This window comes from Myotis yumanensis, unplaced genomic scaffold (assembly GCF_028538775.1).
Source record: "Myotis yumanensis isolate MYYU_CA2020_CCGP unplaced genomic scaffold, mMyoYum1.0.hap1 SCAF_11, whole genome shotgun sequence".
Taxonomy (NCBI): Eukaryota; Metazoa; Chordata; class Mammalia; order Chiroptera; family Vespertilionidae; genus Myotis; species Myotis yumanensis.
This window is the reverse complement of record NW_027223762.1, coordinates 19,898,772-19,917,822: the sequence shown is the minus strand read 5'-3', so window position 1 is coordinate 19,917,822 and position 19,051 is coordinate 19,898,772. Positions and strand designations below refer to the sequence as shown.

At 39.0% G+C, this 19,051-nt stretch overlaps 1 protein-coding gene across 17 annotated transcripts in view; it reads left to right on the top strand.

Annotated features, from left to right (window-relative positions):
- SLC8A1 (solute carrier family 8 member A1) overlaps positions 1-18,819 on the top strand; it is a 356,279-nt gene extending 337,460 nt beyond the window's left edge. For all 17 annotated transcript variants that reach the window (XM_070429080.1, XM_070429079.1, XM_070429078.1 and 14 more), the window contains one exon: positions 1,233-18,819. In XM_070429080.1, coding sequence (XP_070285181.1) covers positions 1,233-1,609 — 377 coding nt within the window. In that variant the 3' untranslated portion in view covers positions 1,610-18,819. The remainder of the gene's footprint in view (positions 1-1,232) is intronic.
- Positions 18,820-19,051: the final 232 nt, after the last annotated feature.

The following is a 19,051-nucleotide window of genomic DNA, read 5'->3' as shown; positions in this document are numbered from 1 at the left end:
GGCCAACCAGTTTCCTTCTAGAGGGAATGTGACAGTGCACTTCCAGCAGCCTCAGAGCCCTTCCCACTCTTTGGGAAGCACAAGAATCTACAGGCTGATATGAACTTACTAGTAGATGCTCCATGTGTCGTCCCCATTGGAGATTTACTGAAGAAGGATGGTGGCAACAGAATAGCCACCAAGGAGAGAAAGTAGCCCAGAGATCATACAACTACCTGCATGCTCAGTGCATGCCAGGGATCTCAAGAGGACCAGAGCACATGACATAATACCTTGTGGTCATATCACACCTGCCATGGCTGGCTTTGCAAATCTGAGTTCAACTCGACAGTTAACATCTACTATAAAACTACTGTGTGTGCAAGGTATTTTGCAAAGGTAGCTGAAAGGACTTTGATATCAGTAAGTAGGAAATCGTATAGAAAAGAAATTGAGTATCTCTAAGCCTAGCATCCTCACTTATAAAGTTTCCTCCACCCATAGAATTATCACTATCAATGCAGTGAAATAGAGTTTGCTCCTGTATTCACAAGGTTCTGGGTAAATGCCAGCTATTATTATAATTCATTGTTTCAGTAACTTGCTCTTGAATTTTTGCAAATACCTCCTAACCCAGTGATGGTGAACCCTTTGAGCTCGACGTGTCAGCATTTTGAAAAACCCTAACTTAACTCTGGTACCGTGTCACATATAGAAATTTTTTGATATTTGCAACCATAGTAAAACAAAGACTTATATTTTTGATATTTTATATATTTAAATGCCATTTAACAAAAAAAAATCAACCAAAAAAATGAGTTCGCGTGTCACCTCTGACACGCGTGTCATAGGTTCGCCATCACTGTCCTAACCCCTTAACTTTCTCATCTGTAAACTAGAGCTGACTATACAGCATCTTTTAGTAATACCTCGAGCAGCCGTTTTTAAACTTTAGTGACCTAGAACCTGGGCCATGACCATGCTGCCCTGTAAGTTCAGTATCACAAAGAGCTGTGGCATCTGTGCTAAAGAACTTGACCAAGCTCACCTGTAACAGCCAGCACTGCATCCTTGAGTCCTGAATCCTGGATCCTGTTCTGACCACACCACTGGGCCTCCAGAGAACATCATGGCCCTGTTGTCACTGGGTTTCCACGGGGGGTTGATTTCAGAGTACACAGCTGAAGCTTCCAGCACTCCACAGACACCTTAAAAAGGCTAAGTGTCATTGCCTCTTTGTTCTTCCTTTACAGACACCTTTGCAAGCAAAGTGGCAGCTACCCAGGACCAGTACGCAGACGCATCCATTGGCAACGTCACTGGCAGCAACGCGGTGAATGTCTTCCTGGGAATCGGAGTGGCCTGGTCCATCGCAGCCATCTACCACGCGGCCAACGGGGCACAGTTCAAAGTGTCCCCCGGCACGCTAGCTTTCTCTGTCACTCTCTTCACCATTTTTGCTTTCATCAATGTGGGGGTGCTGCTGTATCGGCGGAGGCCAGAAATCGGAGGTGAGCTGGGTGGGCCCCGGACTGCCAAGCTCCTCACATCATCCCTCTTTGTGCTCCTGTGGCTCTTGTACATTTTCTTCTCCTCCCTGGAGGCCTACTGCCACATAAAAGGCTTCTGAAGGAACAATCAGATGTAGTAAATTTATATATATATACATATATACATAAACAATACGTACAATGAACAGAGGAAACTGACACTTGTCATGTTCTCTTACCTGCTGATGGAATCCAGCTTCAAGAGCATACTTACTAGGGCTGAAGTGAGAAACCATCACCTCCCATTCCCAGGGGCATCGTCGCATGGAACAAGGCATGGAGGCAGGGCCACCTGGGCAGCTCGGCCTAGGAGGGCTGTGTCCTCTCCAGGTTCCTAAGTCCTTAAGTCTTTGATTTGTTTTCTGTTTTGCCTTCTTTTCAGTGGGGGGTTGGGAGGTGGCTGATGTCTGCCTTTTATTTTGTTTTAGTTTTGTTTTGTTTTGTTGGGAAGATCGGGGTTCTTGCTTCTCTTGTGGGAGGTGATGACCAATCTAAATGCAAATGGATTTTGGTAAAAATTTAAGTCATGAGGATTACTTTCCCTTCCCCCAAACACTTTAAAAGTTATTTTGGATTAAGAAGGGATATGGGCACGGAAGAAGAAAGCAGCCCGTCTTCACGTTACTAAATCCCAGCTTAGCTCTGGACCGTGAGCAGAGGTGAAGCTGCCTCTGAGAAGAAGCGTGGGAGCTGGGATGGAGCCAGGAAAAAGTGATGGTTCCCGATGCCGTCTGATATTTAAAGATATGCTGCCTGGCACTCCTGATCAACAGGTACAGGAAGAATAATGTGCCTAGATTCCCAGAAACACGCAAAATCCTTTACTGCTTCTCTCTTTAGCTCTGGATTGTAATTGGCAAAGCCCTTCTTCTGGGGTTTCAGCCCAGCTATCTCCCCGGGTCCCCCCTCCCCTCCTCCTGCAAACAGGAAGAACAACTCCATTCAAAACTCACATCATCCTTTTCCATTTGCATCAATCTGTGTCCCAGTCCCATGCTGCTGTTGCCTGGGATGGATCATCTGTTGGTTTTCTTTTCAAAAGCATCCATGGCTTGCACAATCCTGGTCCAGTCACGACTGAACATTTGCTCCTCCTTCATGTGCCTGTTTGGGAATGTTGTTGTGATACCTGTTACACAGTGCATGGACGAAAAACAAATAAAACAAAGCGTTCTCTGTATATAGTAGAGCATAGCATACACTGTTCTCCCATTCAGCAGCGTTAACCGGACACTGAAGACATAAGTGAGTTTTCTTTTCACCTGTAACTTTTGTGTTGTTATTGAGTTTATGACTAGGGATACAAGGAGAAAATGGCTTATTGTTCATGGAGCTGCACATTCATTTTGAAGAAGCAATAACTGTCACGTGGGACGTTAAAGCAATGGAGAGGACAGCAGGCAAACCACAAAGTATCTTCATGGAATAGTAGCCATGTGGAGCACACCAGAGGCCTCTAAAAAGACGCCTGTTGATTCAGGAAGGCCAAGGAGAAAGGTGTGGAGAAGTGGATGCAGGAGGCGTGCCTGGGCTTTGAGAGCCTCCGTTTTTCCAGCGCCCTGTCCCTGAAGTATTTATTTCACATCTGCTCTGTCTGGCACAGATGGTAGATAGTGCTGGTTTGTTCGTTTTATTTTTTTATAAAGGCTACTTTGAGCCCAGTTTCTTTCACCATCCAGACCCCTCTGATTGTACCTGCATTTTTTGAGTAGGAAAGAGGTCAGGCTGACCAATGAATGGGTCTTTACAAGTGAGTCTTCTCTACTTACGACTGAGGGGCAAGCAGTTAAAGGAGAAGACGAGTGCCTCCCAGCAGGGCTGCACTGGGAGGTTTTTAATCCCTGGAAAGGGAATGGCTCTTTCTATTTTAAAATACCAAAGAGCGTGGTGGATAAACCCACATTCCAAAGCAGTGAGTCCACTAATGAGGAAAAATGGAATGATGTTGGCCCCCTCTTAGAGAGTTCTCTGTCTATAAAGATTCTCAGAATGGAGACACCCCTAGCCCTCTGTATTAATTCAAAGATACTTAAGAAATAAAAAGTGTTGAGAGCTATTTTCTCTTTTTCCACTCAGTGATCATGATCATTCATCATTTAAATAAAGATTTGGTGGCTGAATTAATAATTAAATGCTGGGTACCCACTCAATATGCCAGGAACTATGCTGCCACCTGGGGACTAAGGTGTGAACAAAACAGCCCAAATCCTTGCCCTCAGCGGGCTCACAGTTAATGTGATTGCTCTTTCCATGAGTAAAAGTCAACCCAGCCACATAGAAACAGATTTATCCTACAAGGAAAAACACAATTAGGAAACTTTTAAAATAACACATTGAAACTGTGCAAATACAATTATTCAAATACTTAAGTGGTGTTGTTTTTTAACTAAGAGAGTATAAAGCAGGGGTCCTCAAACTACTGCCCGCGGGCCACATGCAAATACAAATATTGTATTTGTTCCCGTTTTGTTTTTTTACTTCAAAATAAGATATGTGCAGTATGCATAGGAATTTGTTCATAGTTTTTTTTTTTTTAAACTATAGTCCGGCCCTCCAACGGTCTGAGAGACAGTGAACTGGCCCCCTGTTTAAAAAGTTTGAGGACCCCTGGATAAAGCATAGATTAGGAAAAATATCCTAGATGTCCTTGGCCAATCTTGCAGATAGGACATCTCATCTTAAACCAAGAAAGGCAATCATGCTGGTATTTCACGTCACTGCGAAGGCCCAATTAATCCCAGTTTGTATCTTGGTTTGATAACAATACTTTTCTATGCCCTGTACCCCTACAATTCTTATCTTTTGGAGACTCACCCCAACCTGCCATGGCCTAGCACTCTGGTGGCCTAACTCCTTCGGGGGCACATGTTAATTCCCTGCCCCCCCTTTTTTTAAGATTTACTAAATGGAAAACTAGCCTAGAAACATCAGGTAAATGTTATCAGGGGACATGAGTTGTTTAAACATTAGAAAGATTTTGCACTCATTTTTAGCCATATTTGGAATGTCAGTAGGCCCATAGCAAATTGTTACAGAGGACTTTTGAGAAATTCTTGCCATTGGTCAATTTCAATTTCAAAGCTTTTGGGTTTGTTTGCTTTTTAAAATTTTATGTTATAGGGATATGATTCTGGTTGTTCAGGGTTTATTATTAATTATAGTTGTGTAAAATTATTTTATTTTGTTTGATTATTTTATTTTGTGTGTATTGTGCACAGCTTTAGGGAGAAACGCACTCATTGTGCTGCTCCTTATACATGGTACACGTTATTGACACAGAGAAATAAAGTTTCTAATTGTTTCTGACTTAATCACTAGTTATACAGCATATTCTGTATGGAATGTTTTCCTTCTTCTCATTGTCATCTACTTCATATTTTGTTTTCATGTTTTAAAGAAATAAAAACCCAAAAGTTATTATTGTGCAAGTGGTATCCTCATCCAAACGAAAGAAAATAGATATACTAGTATTCAACTCTTGCAAATGTCAACTCTTTGGTTATTCAGTGTTTCCTTTTTAGCCTCCCAAGAGAGCACAGTATCAGAATATCGTCTGATAGTGTTGAGATAAACGTTGGACAATTCGCCATTTCATTAATTGTGTTCTTACATTATTTAGTACCACTTTGTCTACATCTGTTTGGCATCTGAGAACATAAGCCCCAAAACAGTTACACATGAGATCATTTTTTAGCATATGGAGTATTCTATCAAATCTATCCATCCCGATAAAATTGATCATCAGAAGTGTGTAACTAGTTGCTTCCCTAATTGTTGTAGTAATCACTTCACTGGGTCAAGGCATTCTAGCTATTGGTAAAAATCTACTTTAATTGATAAAGGAGTAGAGCAGCGGTTCTCAACCTGTGGGTCGCGACCCCTTTGGCGGTCGAACAACCCTTTCACAGGGGTCGCCTAAGACCATCCTGCATATCAGATATTTACATTACGATTCATAACAGTGACAACATTACAGTTATAAAGTAGCAATGAAAATAATTTTATGGTTGGGTCACAACATGAGGAACTGTATTTAAAGGGCCAGAAGGTTGAGAACCACTGGAGTAGAGTATATAGAAGAGACTTGCTTAAAATCATGCTCATCTTACAGAAAAAGAAAGATGTTGTTATGAGTAGATTCATTGGCTTTCATTCTCATCTACCTACAAATTTGGGGTAATGGATTGCATTTCTGCTCTTTTTAAGCATTATGTCCTGATCAGTTCTAGCCACATTCACTGCCTTCCACCCACAAGATTTCAAGGGTTGAGTGGTCCCGATGGTATTTCACCAACAAGAATAATACAAGAATGGGAAACAATTGTAAGTTAGATATTTCATTTTTGGCACTTAATTAGGCCATCGGTAATCTCCTCCCAAAGCAGAAAGCGTGTTATCTATAGGCGGAGCAACCACTGAGAGGTGGGTTTCCTAAGGGACAGAGTGTGTCTGCCTCCCAGCCAACAAGCCATGGTGAGTATCTAGCTTTCTGTGACTTTTTCCCTGCCTGCCACCATGTCAGAAAAGGTGCACTCAGAGGCTCTCCCAATTTTCAGTTTTGTCAAAAATCCTCTGATTTAATAATCCCTTCATATGGAACATTTAAGTCAGTGGTCATTGCATAAATTATTTTTTAATTTTATTTACTTATTTTTTAGGAAAAATCATTATTTCAAACAGCAACATGACTGTTTAGTTAAATCTATGACCGATGTCTTTGCAGGAAGGCTTGATTGCCCAGAATCGCCTGGTCTATGTGTATGTAATCATTACTGTGCTTCACAGATGCTTGACCTGATCACTTTCTTTAGAATCATGCAGTCTTGGCCTTTTTCAAAAATCCAGAGACATGTCCCCTGGGGAATATGCAGTCATAATCTTTCTTTTCCCTGCTTCCGACCTTTGTTATTTTTCCATAGCTACTTGTATTATATTCATTATCCTTAGTAACGCTCACTCTTACCTCTCAGCAATGGGAAAGGGTTCATGGACATGTTTTTCTGAAAGTGAATTTGTCATAGGAAAAATTAAATATGGTGACATTCCACCTAGAAAACTGTCTTTTATAGAAATGCCATGCTATACTCTAGTGACTGAGTATACCCTACAGCTACACACGACAACAGATTGACGCAAAGAAGAATAAAGCCAACATTATTCATGTTTCAGGGCCCATCTAACTTGCCATTTCTATCAATATATGTGGGTATGGATTGGGGATAAGGACACTCACATACACCCCCAAAGTGAAGTAAACACAGAAAAACCATATATGGCTTCCATGCTTCCAAGAAATAGGAATATACAAATGATAGGAAAATTCACATTAATCACCAAACACACCGAAAGAGAAATTAGTGACCTTCAATGTTACCGAGTCAATTCTGACAATTAATATACTCTTACTTTGTGGATGACAAAGACAAAGCCACCGAGCCAAATCTAAGAAATTGGGGAAAATTGATTTATAGCCACTCTGTATTAGAAATTATTTATTCACCTAGAAGATTTTCAAAGACCTTTTCCCTATATTCCCAAGTTGGAACAACCCACTTTTAATTTACAGAAATATTTTTAATTTTTAAAATACTTGTCAATAACTGTTTATATTTAAATTATTTTGTATTAGGTGCACAGCACAGTGGTTAGATAATCATATACTTTAAAAAGAGTTCCCCCTGATATTTTCAGTGCCCAACTGGCACCTTACATAATTATTACAATATTACTATATTGACCCCTGGAAGCCTCGTGATAGGACAAGAGATAAATTCTCTAAGATTTTCCTAAAAATGTGATTGAATGTAAAGATCCCATTCTTTCCACGTGGAAAGGAACAATTCTATTAAATAACCAATATATAATCACTTGTCAAAATATTTCACCTAAAAAAGAAACAAAATTACATAAATGTTTAAAAGTGATATGATCCACATGTCTACCTTCTTATACTCATCTTAACACTAAACTTTGGAAATATTCCAAAGTAGTAATCTTTCAAGATTTCACATTCTCATAAATGCTCATATAACTGAGTAATATGGTAAAACAATGATTTGGATGAGAATTATCTGTGTGTTTATCAAGAACATATTTAAAAATGAGAGAATTAACAAAAAGAAAATGCATCAATGTTTCATCACAGAATATCCTTGTCTAAGATACTAAATGTCATTCCCATTAAGGAAGACAGAGTCCCAGTTTCTAGCAACAGCAGTAAAACGTAAACTTTTATTCTCTGATTTTTATATAACAACTAAGCTGGGTATACATAATTTTTGTTGTTGTTACCAAAACCAAAAGTATGCTTTTGGTGCACTTTTTCATATAAGTTATTTTGTGAAATATATCAGACCTCATAAAAATGCCTTCAATAATTTTTAAGCCATGAACTTTCTAAATTTCATAACTTAATACCTTGACAATTTCATTTATAAATGGCTGATTTCATCTTTTTAATTGATTTTAGAAAGAGAAAGAGAGAGAGAGAGAGAGAGAGAGAGAGAGAGAGAGAGAGAAACATTGATTTGTTCCATTTATTTATGCATTCATTGGTTGATTCTTGCATGTGCCCTGACCAGGGATCAAACCTACAACCTTGGCATATCAGGATGATGCTCTAACCAACTGAGATACCAGACCAGGACATGGCTGATTCCATTTTGATGTTGTTGTTTACATATTTAAAACAATACATGAGATGGAATATTGAGCTTGAGTCTGGCTCAAATAAACAATAAAGCCCAGACAGACCTATCAGCAATTAAAATGCTTCTGAAACACTGGCCTTTTCACCCACAGCAAGTAGAACTATTGTTTGCTAACTTCTTTCTACCAAAAAGGGCCATTTCAGCCACTGTAAAAACAAAGATTTGAAATGCTAGTTTAAAGATTATTTCTATGAGAATCAGCCAGGGTTTCAGCATTAAATCTCCTCTATCCCACTCTCCCTCAAGCATGGAGATACAAATATAAACACAAAAATAGGTGATGTATGTCAAATAACTAGAACTGAATTTTGGGGTGTCTAGGACAGCTCTAAAAGCCCATGTTAGGTTACTATTCCTTTTTATCAGACCTCTTTTTTAGGTGGAAAAAGAGGGAAGGAAACACATTCCTGAATTGTTCCTTTTAGCAAAAGATGCACATTCGAAGTTGTTTGAAACTACTTAGAATACTGTCCATTATAGATAGCCTTCTAGAATAGATAGTCTTCTATAAGTAGCTTTTAAAGAGAAAGAAATTCATTTTTCTTTCCTTCATTTAGCAAGCATTTCTGACAGGAAGTTTTTAGGTCAACTAGGGCTCCTTTCTGACTTTTCCAATTACCTATCTGCCTTTTCGAAGGTGTTGAAAAATATCCTTGTCTAGTCAAATCGTGGGGGATTAAAAGGATAAGATTTTGTATTTTCCATGAAAACAGCACCAAGCAGGCCAGCTCCCATACATCAGCTGACGTTATCTAGAAATATATTTTGCATGTTGGGAGAAAAGGAATAGGAGTCCCCCCCAGTTCTGCCAAAATACCTGATCGTCTACCACCATGTAGCACCTCCACGAATTGTAGTTTAGCTTAGATATTTTCAACTGAACGAACTGAACTGCCAAGATTTTACAAACAGGCAAACTACCCCTTGCAACCATTTGGTACCTGAGATTCCTCCAAAGTAAAGGATGAAGAGCGGGTACCAAGGGGCATACTGTTGATGCCAAGGCACTGAAGCCTGTCTAACCAACTGCCTCATTACATATTGGACCCCATTTGGGACACCTACTATTGAAAAAACTGGGCTTTATTTTATTGCAATTTCATCAAAATGTTTCTGGTATCGGATCTAAGCAAAAGGATGACATCATGGAAAAACAAAGTTATTTTTATTAGCTACAACTACTGTTAACATTTGCAAGAAAATATTTCTTTACTGTTTCAGTCTAAAACTAAGAACAGGTTTTTGCTGCCATCATTAATACTATAGGAAATTTGAAACTGTATCTTCTTTGGAACCAGTAATGCGACAGTTAATATACAGTTAATAAAATATTCTGGATATTCTCAGGTTCTCACAGATTCTGCATAGATTTACTTTTTTTTTCTCATCAGATGGATTGAGAATTTTCCCAACAACTGGTTTAATTTTGTTGAGAAGTGAGTCTAGCACCCATAGAAGCAATGAGCAGTAGACTCAGTAGACTAAGCTGTAAGCATCAGCAACCCTGCTTTTATGTCCCCTTTTACTGCTTTTGACTTAATCCCTGTGCACATCTTGCAGAAGCAACTGCAGATGGTGAGAGAAAGCCAAAAGGAAAAGAGTTATCCTCCCCGCTCATCAACTTTAAAAAATGTGTTTAAACTTTTAAACTTTAAATGCAAACTAAAGAGAGATGATTTAAATACCAAACTGAAGCAAAAATTGCATGTTTGAAAGCTATGAAGAAAATGCATGTGAGTTATTGAGATATGGGATATAATAACATCAGTGCTCAACACTGTCCTCCCCTCCCCCCCATTCCACTCATGCAGTACCTAGAAGTAAACAAGCAGTAGGCCAAAGGAGACAGATCATGATTCATTCAGTTACTAGATAGGGTCAAGAACTAGGCAAAATAGATGGGGCCAACCCTAGTCCTTGAGCCAGACCATCAGCCTTGCTCACTCCTGTGATGAATATGGTCTGTGAAAGTTGGAACAATGACAGAAGTCTTTTTTTTTTTTTCACTTGATGTGACTATTACCTACAGCAATTTTCTTCTGGCTCTGAGCAAGGCTATTTTGTTTGATTCAAACCTTCCCAGAGTCTTGCAGCTCAATCCATGCTGTTGCCTGCAAGGAGAGCGAATCTTCAAACTGGTTGCCATGGAACCAGTTTTTTTAAAAAAAAAACAACACTGAGAAAGCAGCATAGCCAAATGGGTTGGGTCTAGCAAAAAGTCTACTCTTGGATTTTTTTCCTTCTTAACCAGTGCTCTGATACTCCAATTCCAAAAGGGATTTCATTAATAAACTGAAAATAATTGCTTTGTCGCTGTTTAGAATTAATCCATACCTCTTCAGAGCTTGAAGCTTCCACTGACCAAAATGAGATCCACGGGTAGGACTAGAATGACTTTACCCAAAGACATGATTTGTCTTGTGAAGAAACCAGAATTGGTTGGGGCCTCTTTAAAGCAACAGACAAGATACTTCTTAACATTTGAAAACAATGAAGAGGGATCGGCACAGGTTCCTGGGTTACGGAGGGCAGGGCTTCTGACAAGATCTCTTGAAGTTCTGCTCTTCCCTGTAAGTGTGTATCTGTCCTGTTCCATGGGGAACACTTCCTTGCACTCATTCAATGGTAGGACACTGACACAGCCCAAGCTCCACCTTCTGTCTCCTAATTCTCCCAGGAGAAACAGCCATTCCAGAACTTGTAATAGAAAAGAAGAAAAGGAGAAATGGACAGGTAGCTCATTGGTTGCTCCAAAAGCTTTGTAACACAGACCATTCTGATTGTCTCCATATTAACACTGTACTCACTTAAAAAAAAAATGACTGCAACTCAGGAAAAAGATTTGAGGAAATATCTCCAACTATTCATCAAAAGTCAGACATTGCTTTGCAGGCAGGATCTTAAAAGCCACTTTACCTTCCTGCCCAGTCTCTGCAAATCCATAAGGGCTGAAAGTGTTTGGACAGGACTCATCAATTAAAATTCAGATCTGAATACTGGAGCTAGATAAACATCAAGTGGAAAATTAGCCTGAAAGAAGTTCAACCAAAGAGGGCCAAAAATTAGTCAATTTAGCAAGTCTGTCTGCCAGGATCATTGACTTGCTTTATATTCAATTAAAACTTGTAAAAACATCTACACAGTCAAGGCAGTGGAGCATTTTTTTAAAATCAAATGTCAGAGTTTATTGCATTTTTTTCAATCATCCAATTTCGTAAACCTCAAACATTTACTTTGTGCAGAGTATTAAACTAGGCACCCTAGGATAGTAGGAGGAATTCAAGACAAAGGTAATTTCAAGAAAACTAACGCTAGCCCTGATTTAGTCAGGAAGTGGCCAGTTATGACACGCTAATTAAATTAACTTTCCATTTTTGGTCTAGAGACATTTTATCAATTCGAGACTGCTTAATGGAGCCATTCTTAAACCTACCAAGTAACTTTCTGTTAATAGAAATAGAAATACTAATTTTCATAACTTCACATTCTGCCTTTCACCAATGAGATAAATGGATTCTGACTCAACTAACACATCGAAAATCTACAATGAGCCAAAGACTGTGAAGTCTTTTATTTAACATTGTTGGTAAAAGCTTGTTCCAAAGATTATTTGCCTCCCCATTACTGAATACATTTTCTATTAAGCGTTACTAATAATTCATTAATTCTTAACTCTGCCTGTTGCTCCGTTGGCTTTGGGGGATCTGGCTGTATTTCAATGAGTGTCAACCCCTGCTGTCACATTTTAATAGCCCACTGGAGGAGACGACCTCAGTCCCAGTGTCTCCCAGTGTCAGAGTACAGTGTTCTCTTCATTTTAACCTCAAAGAGTCACCAGAGAGGAGACCCCAAGTCTTTCCTCTTGTGAACAATCAGTATGTAATTGCTTCCGGGGGTTATGAGTCTTTAGCTCTTGCTGGACTTGAATTCGCTCGTCATTACATGGAGGGACATCACCTGTAGCTGGGTTTTCCAGCACCACAGGGCCCTGCATGATCCGTGGCTCCCTGTTATCACCCACTGGGTGTGGCTTGAAGGCGCTTTATGTTGTGAGCCAGTCCTTCCTCATAGGACTTCATCACCAGTGCAAATATCAAGCCAATGAAACCACACTAAGTCTGGCAGGAATGTAAAGATTTATTTTGCATAAATAAATGCTTTGTGTGCTGCTAGCAAAAAGTAATATGCCCTCCCCGAAGAGGTTGCCTCTCCCTTTGGGGGTTGCCTACAATAGAACATTTAATAAGCTTGGAATGGATTCCATATCCGTGACCTTCATAAAGCTAAGCCCACCATTCTTCTAAATGTAAACTTGAACTCCACACAGGTTCCCGGGAGAATTCCTCTTTTCTTTTTCACTCTTTGTTCTTAATGACAATCATTTAAGAGAAAGAGACCGACAGCAAAGTGCAGCAGTTAAAGTGTGTGAATACAAACAGGATGTGCACTGACCGGGGCAGAAAGGCATTTAAAAATACAAGCATTCTAAGGGAAGATGGAAAAAGAATTGCACTGCTACCGATTCAGCTCTCTTTTAAACACCTCCCTTGTTATGGAGAAAGTGACTACTCAAAAAGATTTTACAAAAAGACTTAAACCCCACCCCTAGCAATCATCTGGTTTGCCACAGACCAAATGCCCCATTAGCAATCTGAAATTGCACACAGTTGCAGAAATGACCAAGAGGATGTAGATATTGCCATGGCAAAAAAGGAAGAAAAAAAGAGAAACAAAAAAGCAACCACGGTGAACTCTGCTTCTATAAACAAAGAATGTTTTAGTGGAACAAATGTAAGCTTTCTCTTGAAGGAATCCCAGTTAGAATGTCATTGAAAATGGCAAAACCGTTTCAACATCTTAGCAGTGAAACATTCCAGTTTTATGAGCTCTGAGGCACAAAGCCAAATTTGTCAGGGGGAAAGGTAAACAAAAATTCCCAGCATTTACAACAAATAAAGTGATCTTGTGAGCTCCACTCTTGAGAGAGAACATTAAAATAGATAATATTTTTGTTATAACTATCATAATTTCTATGACTGCCACCTAGGGATACAATGACTTGCCCTTCTCTGGTAAATCTTTACATAGAGCAGCTATTCAGTTGCAGTAGGCATCATAATTATGTATTTCAGTAAGTTCCCTCATGTTGAATTTGAGCCCCATGTCACATTTAAATAGAAAATCCTAAATTGGAAAGGTAGGTTTTCCGTCCCTTTTTTAAAAAACAAATCAGCTCCATAAGCATTTTCTGGAGATGAATGCCTTATGCCATCCTGGTCGCTGTCAATCAGCCAGAGGTGCTGGTTTAAGGCAAAGACCCCATGACCAGATTGAACCCGTCTTCTGCACAGGTAGTTGCTCATTCACACAAACCCATCTCTCATTTTCCTCGACTCCTGTGCCAGTCCCACTTGCTCTTTGTTTGCTCAATCAAACAGCAATCTCTAACCGCAAGGCACGTACTGACAGCTTGTTCAACCTAATTCCTCCTCAAGTGAATTTTGTGGATTGGCCTCGATGTTCCTGCCCTCCCTTTACACTTGTATGTAGATTCCTGCCTTTGAGATACTTTAAAAAGGGTTTTACTAGAAAAATCTCAACAAACCTTTGTCTGTGTTAAGTGAAGAAACCGAACAAACATGGCTGTTATCATATGGACTGTCCTGGGGTACTAGGGAGAATATCACCCTTTGTAGCAGGAGAGAAGTTAATGGTATTATTAAAATAACACTCTGAAGAGTAGCTGTACAGCAAGCATGTCAAACTCAAAGGCTAACATGGGCCATGAGTTTGATATGCTTGCTGTGCAGTCTTCCACCAATAGCTTTATAAGGAATCGAATGATAGAGAAAATCATATTCCCTTCAGAGGAAGGTCAAGGTTGGAGCATAAGTTGAAGTCATATTCCACTTACAGGTTTGCTGTATGTGTTGATATGATACTTAGACTTCTGAACCTCTAGATTCTCTATCATTAAACTAGCACAAATTGAATTATCTACATACATTATAAGACCATGGGGGCAGGGAGGGGGGCCCTAATACTGACTCTCACATTCTACATGGAAAAGTTCTGACCTGGGAGTGCAATTAGGGTGATTGGGAAACTAGAGTGTATTTTATGAGCTACTAAAAGGATTCTTAATGCACAGTCCCTGACAAAGCAGCATCGGCAACAACTTTGAAATATGTTAATATGCAAATTTTCTGCTTGCACCTGAGTCCACAGCCCTGACTCATGAATCAGAAATTCTGGGAGTGGGTCCAGCGGTGTGGGTTTTAACAAGCCCTCGCTATGATTCTGGTGTACGTTCAAGTTTGAGAACTAACCAGTGCTCTAAAGTGGTCAGGAAAAGCTCACATCACTCACTGTTTAACTCTGCGTCCTCACAGGAAACGCTTAAAAGCTTAAATGGAAGGTTCCATCTAGGCCAGAGATGGCGAACCTATGACACACGTGTCAGAGGTGACACGCATTTTTTTGGTTGATTTTTCGTTGTTAAATGGCATTTAAATATATAAAACGAATATCAAAATTATGTCTTTGTTTTACTATGGTTGCAAATTTCAAAAAGTTTCTATATGTGACACGGCACCAGAGTTAAGTTAGGGTTTTTCAAAATGCTGACACGCCGAGCTCAAAAGGTTCGCCGTCACTGATCTAGGCCCAACACATTTTGATTTATGGACAGAAATGCCCACCATTTGGACTGACAATATAATTTGAAGGAAAATTAATCTTTACAAATATTCCTAACTGAATAACTGAGCTTCAGGCAGGCTCTCCAATCAGACAGATTTCAATCAGATTTTCTAGTTCTTTTTTAAAAACCAACAGCTAATCTGCTTTGCCTGACAGCCCAGGGCCCAGGGGCATGACCTTGGAAACCTTTCTCTTAATTGATTAGCACTGGCCCGTTTGCCTTAATGCTAAACCATTGTGTGGCAGCGCTGAGTTCTATTCAATGACACTGGTTTGAAGAGTGGGTGTGGACTGACTGAGCTAAAATGAGTACTGGTTTTAGAGGATAATTTCAAAAGTTCCCATGGCTTATAGAACCTGGAAACCACAGACAATGTAGATATCCATCCCAAGACCTCTGGGAGCCCTATTGAGGTTCATTTAAAATTGGTACAGAACGAGAGAAGAGAACCAGTAAGTGACTTTACTTACACAAATGGCTTAGGAAAGGGCATTTAAGATTGTGAGCTATGTGTGTATGCACATGCTTCCTTAAATCTAACCTGAAAATATCCCATTTACAGGTACTTAAAACATCCCTATGTATTTTGATGCTTCCTAATTCAGAGTGTGCAAAAAGAGGGCTAAAATGGAAGCTCAATAACAATGTTCTGGAGAAAAATTCTAAAACTATGCTAAAAATGCTAAAACATCTCCCTTAGAGGGAACCAAACTTGTTAGATATTGTGGAATGACTGCTCATTTTCAGGAATTACTAGGAAAGAGTAACCATTCCTCATTGGCTTTCCCGCCTTCTCCTATTTTTCTCTCACACCTCGGCTCACCAAATAGCTCCTGCTAAAGCACAGTCCCTCCTTCCTCTGTCTCCACCATGTGTCCATCTCCATTTGCATGCTCTTTCACTCCATGTTAACGCCTCCCCGAGAAGACACTTAGAACAATCACCAATGTCAAGGTGCTTTGGCGATGGAAGTACACCTTTGCAAGAGAAGGGGCTGGATCAGATTGACGGGGATTCAGATACAGAGCCTTGACCTCCTTCCAGAACTTTGTGGTCCACAGTTGACTTGTTTTATACTCTTAAACCCAAGGCAAAGTTACAGTCCACAACCTCAGAAAGCTTAGAAAATCTAAAGACCCTTATTTATGGTACATTGAAAATGTCTTGACGGTGAGGGTAACAGGTGATTGTTTTTTTTATCTCCCAACAGCTTTGCTTTTCAGTGCCCTTCATGGTGATTTTCGTAGGTCAGTGGTGCAATTCAACACTTTTCTAATAAGCCATAATAACAAGAGTTGGCGCAACTGTTAATACAACAGGGACTTCCCTGGGTTTCATCTATTAATTATAGACACAGGAAGCTCACACTGAGGAGACATTTGTAGCTTACTAGACAAGTGCAAGAGAAGGAACTAGCACACTGTACATACTGTATATCTGCAAAGAACACTGCTCTGTACCCCTGGGAGTGTTCTGTGGGGGCAGGGAGAAGGAAGAATTCAGGTAGAAAACAGATTTAGAGTTTCTCGCCTTTGATGGCTATGATGGCGATCTGTTCCCACTGAATAAGCTTAGTGGATACTTTTGATAGTAAGCTGAACTCATTCTGAGCCAGCACAACAGGCACTTCATAAAGAAAATGGTGGCAGATCACTGTGCCAGAATCCTCCCTCTTCCTAAGAGGTGATAATGAATTTCCTGCACAGGACACACACACCCAAAAGAACAGCCTGTTCACAGCCCGTGTGCACAGTTTAAAAAAGCCATCACACATGACCTTCAAAGACAGAGACAGGGAGAGTGGAAAGAAGAGAGGCCAAAATGGAGAGAAGGAGAGGTTACCTTGAAAACATGAAGTTAGCACTTCTAATGTTCCTCCACTTGATGTTCACGTGTCTAAAGCTACTTTCTAAATAGCTTCACTGCACTTTGAAATTCCTGAGTAGTGGTGTGTCAGTGATACATTGGGATACTTAACTGAATTTTTCAGTTTTTATGCTTTCATGCCAATGAATGTAATCTCTAACATTCACCATTTTGAGCATACACACACACACACACACACATACACACACACATACACACACACACACACGTAAAGGCATATGCATCATATATTACTCATTTTGTAGGACACACATGTAAAATAATAAAAAATATCCCGGTGGATCCTTTCAGTGTGTTTCAGCGATAACATTTTGTGGGGAACAAAGGTGTTTGTGCCCTCTTTGCTTACCATATTGTTAAAATTATGACCTTAAGCAACACTGTCAGAAATGCCTGTGTAAAGTTTCTTCTCCAGTATCAGTGAACCAATACATGTTGAATATAATTTTCAAAAAGAATGTGTGCTACACTTACATATTTTTATATCTGTGGTGTTTTCCTGTTAACCTATAATAGTGAACAAGTGACCATTCAGTTCGTTTCATCCAAAAGGGAAATGGCCTCCATGAAATGTTAAAGTGGAGGAAGTTATTTATAAAGTCTTCTGCCAAAGACAATTGTTTAATGATCTATAAAATGTAGATTAACTGCTTTTATTATGAATGTGATTATAAGAAATGCTCACTCTATCATCCTCTATCTTTTGAAAATCAGTATTTTGTATTTCTAAGGACCAAGGAAAATATTTTTAAGCCAGTGTAATACACAGACACCTTGGAAATGAGAGTAATAATGACTCGGAATTCTCGTCTAGGTTTATGCAGTTGACCCAACATCTGATGGTAAATTTACCAGGCACTTCGTAAAGAAAATATAACTTTCCTATACTACTTCTACTGTGCTAAATTACATTTGGGAATTTCAGCTAATCTTTACAAGTTAAAGGCACCAACATTACTGACAGATCTTGTCTAACATGGAAGGCATTAAGACGTTCCTTTTCAAGTATCTTGAGCGAATCGAGATTACCATCAAATAATTTTCCCACCTAACCACCTCATACATTAGCTCAGAGGTCTAACAAGGTTGCATGGGAGGCTAAAAGACTATGTACACCAAGGACATTTCATTTGTGCAGTTAGCAAGACCTAGCCATTTAAAAAATATTTTCAGATGTTTTGTAAATAAAAATTTTGATTCTTATAGTTTTGTTCAGACTGCTTTTCAAATAATTAGATTTTATTTGAATTATTAAGAATCTAACTTAGATGTTGCTCTATTGACTATGTGGTTCAATGTAACTCAGCCATATTCCTGTGGGAAAATATCAGTCTTATTGACTTTCTTGGCATAGCCAGATATTCATAGTTTCTTTAAAGACTCTAAGTATGAGACCAAAAGAAAAAAAAAAAAACAAAGAAACAAAAATCACCAAAATTAAACGTTAGTGAAGAAATTAGAAGCCAATTGTATAAAATGTATTTTTAAAATCTTAAGAACTATGTGATTTACACTGCCTGTTAACCTAGTCTCTTTGTGAAATAACCACAGCATAATATTTGTTAAGCTCTGATACACCAAATATTTGTGATGTTTGTATAGCACCGTTGTTATAAAACGTGATTTCAAATGGGAAACATTTTGTTGTAATCATGTGAGCCCACAGAGGAATAAATTCCTGCTGTTCTGTACACCCAGCTCTCAGAATTCAGATTTCTTGCAGCTGCTGTATCACCAATAAATGAGAATTACTTGTGAAAAACAATTTTTAAAGAATTGAGTTTATGATCACTGTGCATTTTCCTAATGAATTAATTTTGAGAGTTTTATTTTTTACCAAAAATGCTCTCTCTCAGTCAGTAAATACAACTGCTGATTTAAACCATATTATCACTTCAGTGGTTTCTATATTCTTAATCTAATTACCAAAAACTGGAAGCTTACTGCAAGGTATGTCCTAACAAATGTACAATAAATGACTTTTCCTGCATGCTGCCTGAGATATGTTGTAATTTGAAGTGTCTTAGCAAAAAAGTTATATATTTCACAATCCCAAATTGAAATGGCAATATTTCTCATGTGTATAATCAATGGTATATTAATATCAAAATCAGAAGCCCTGTCTGTCATACATGTATGTTATATGTAATGTTTAACTTGTTAAACTGTAATCCATGAAATGTTCATTGCTTGAACTATCAATTCTGTACAAGTCATTGTCT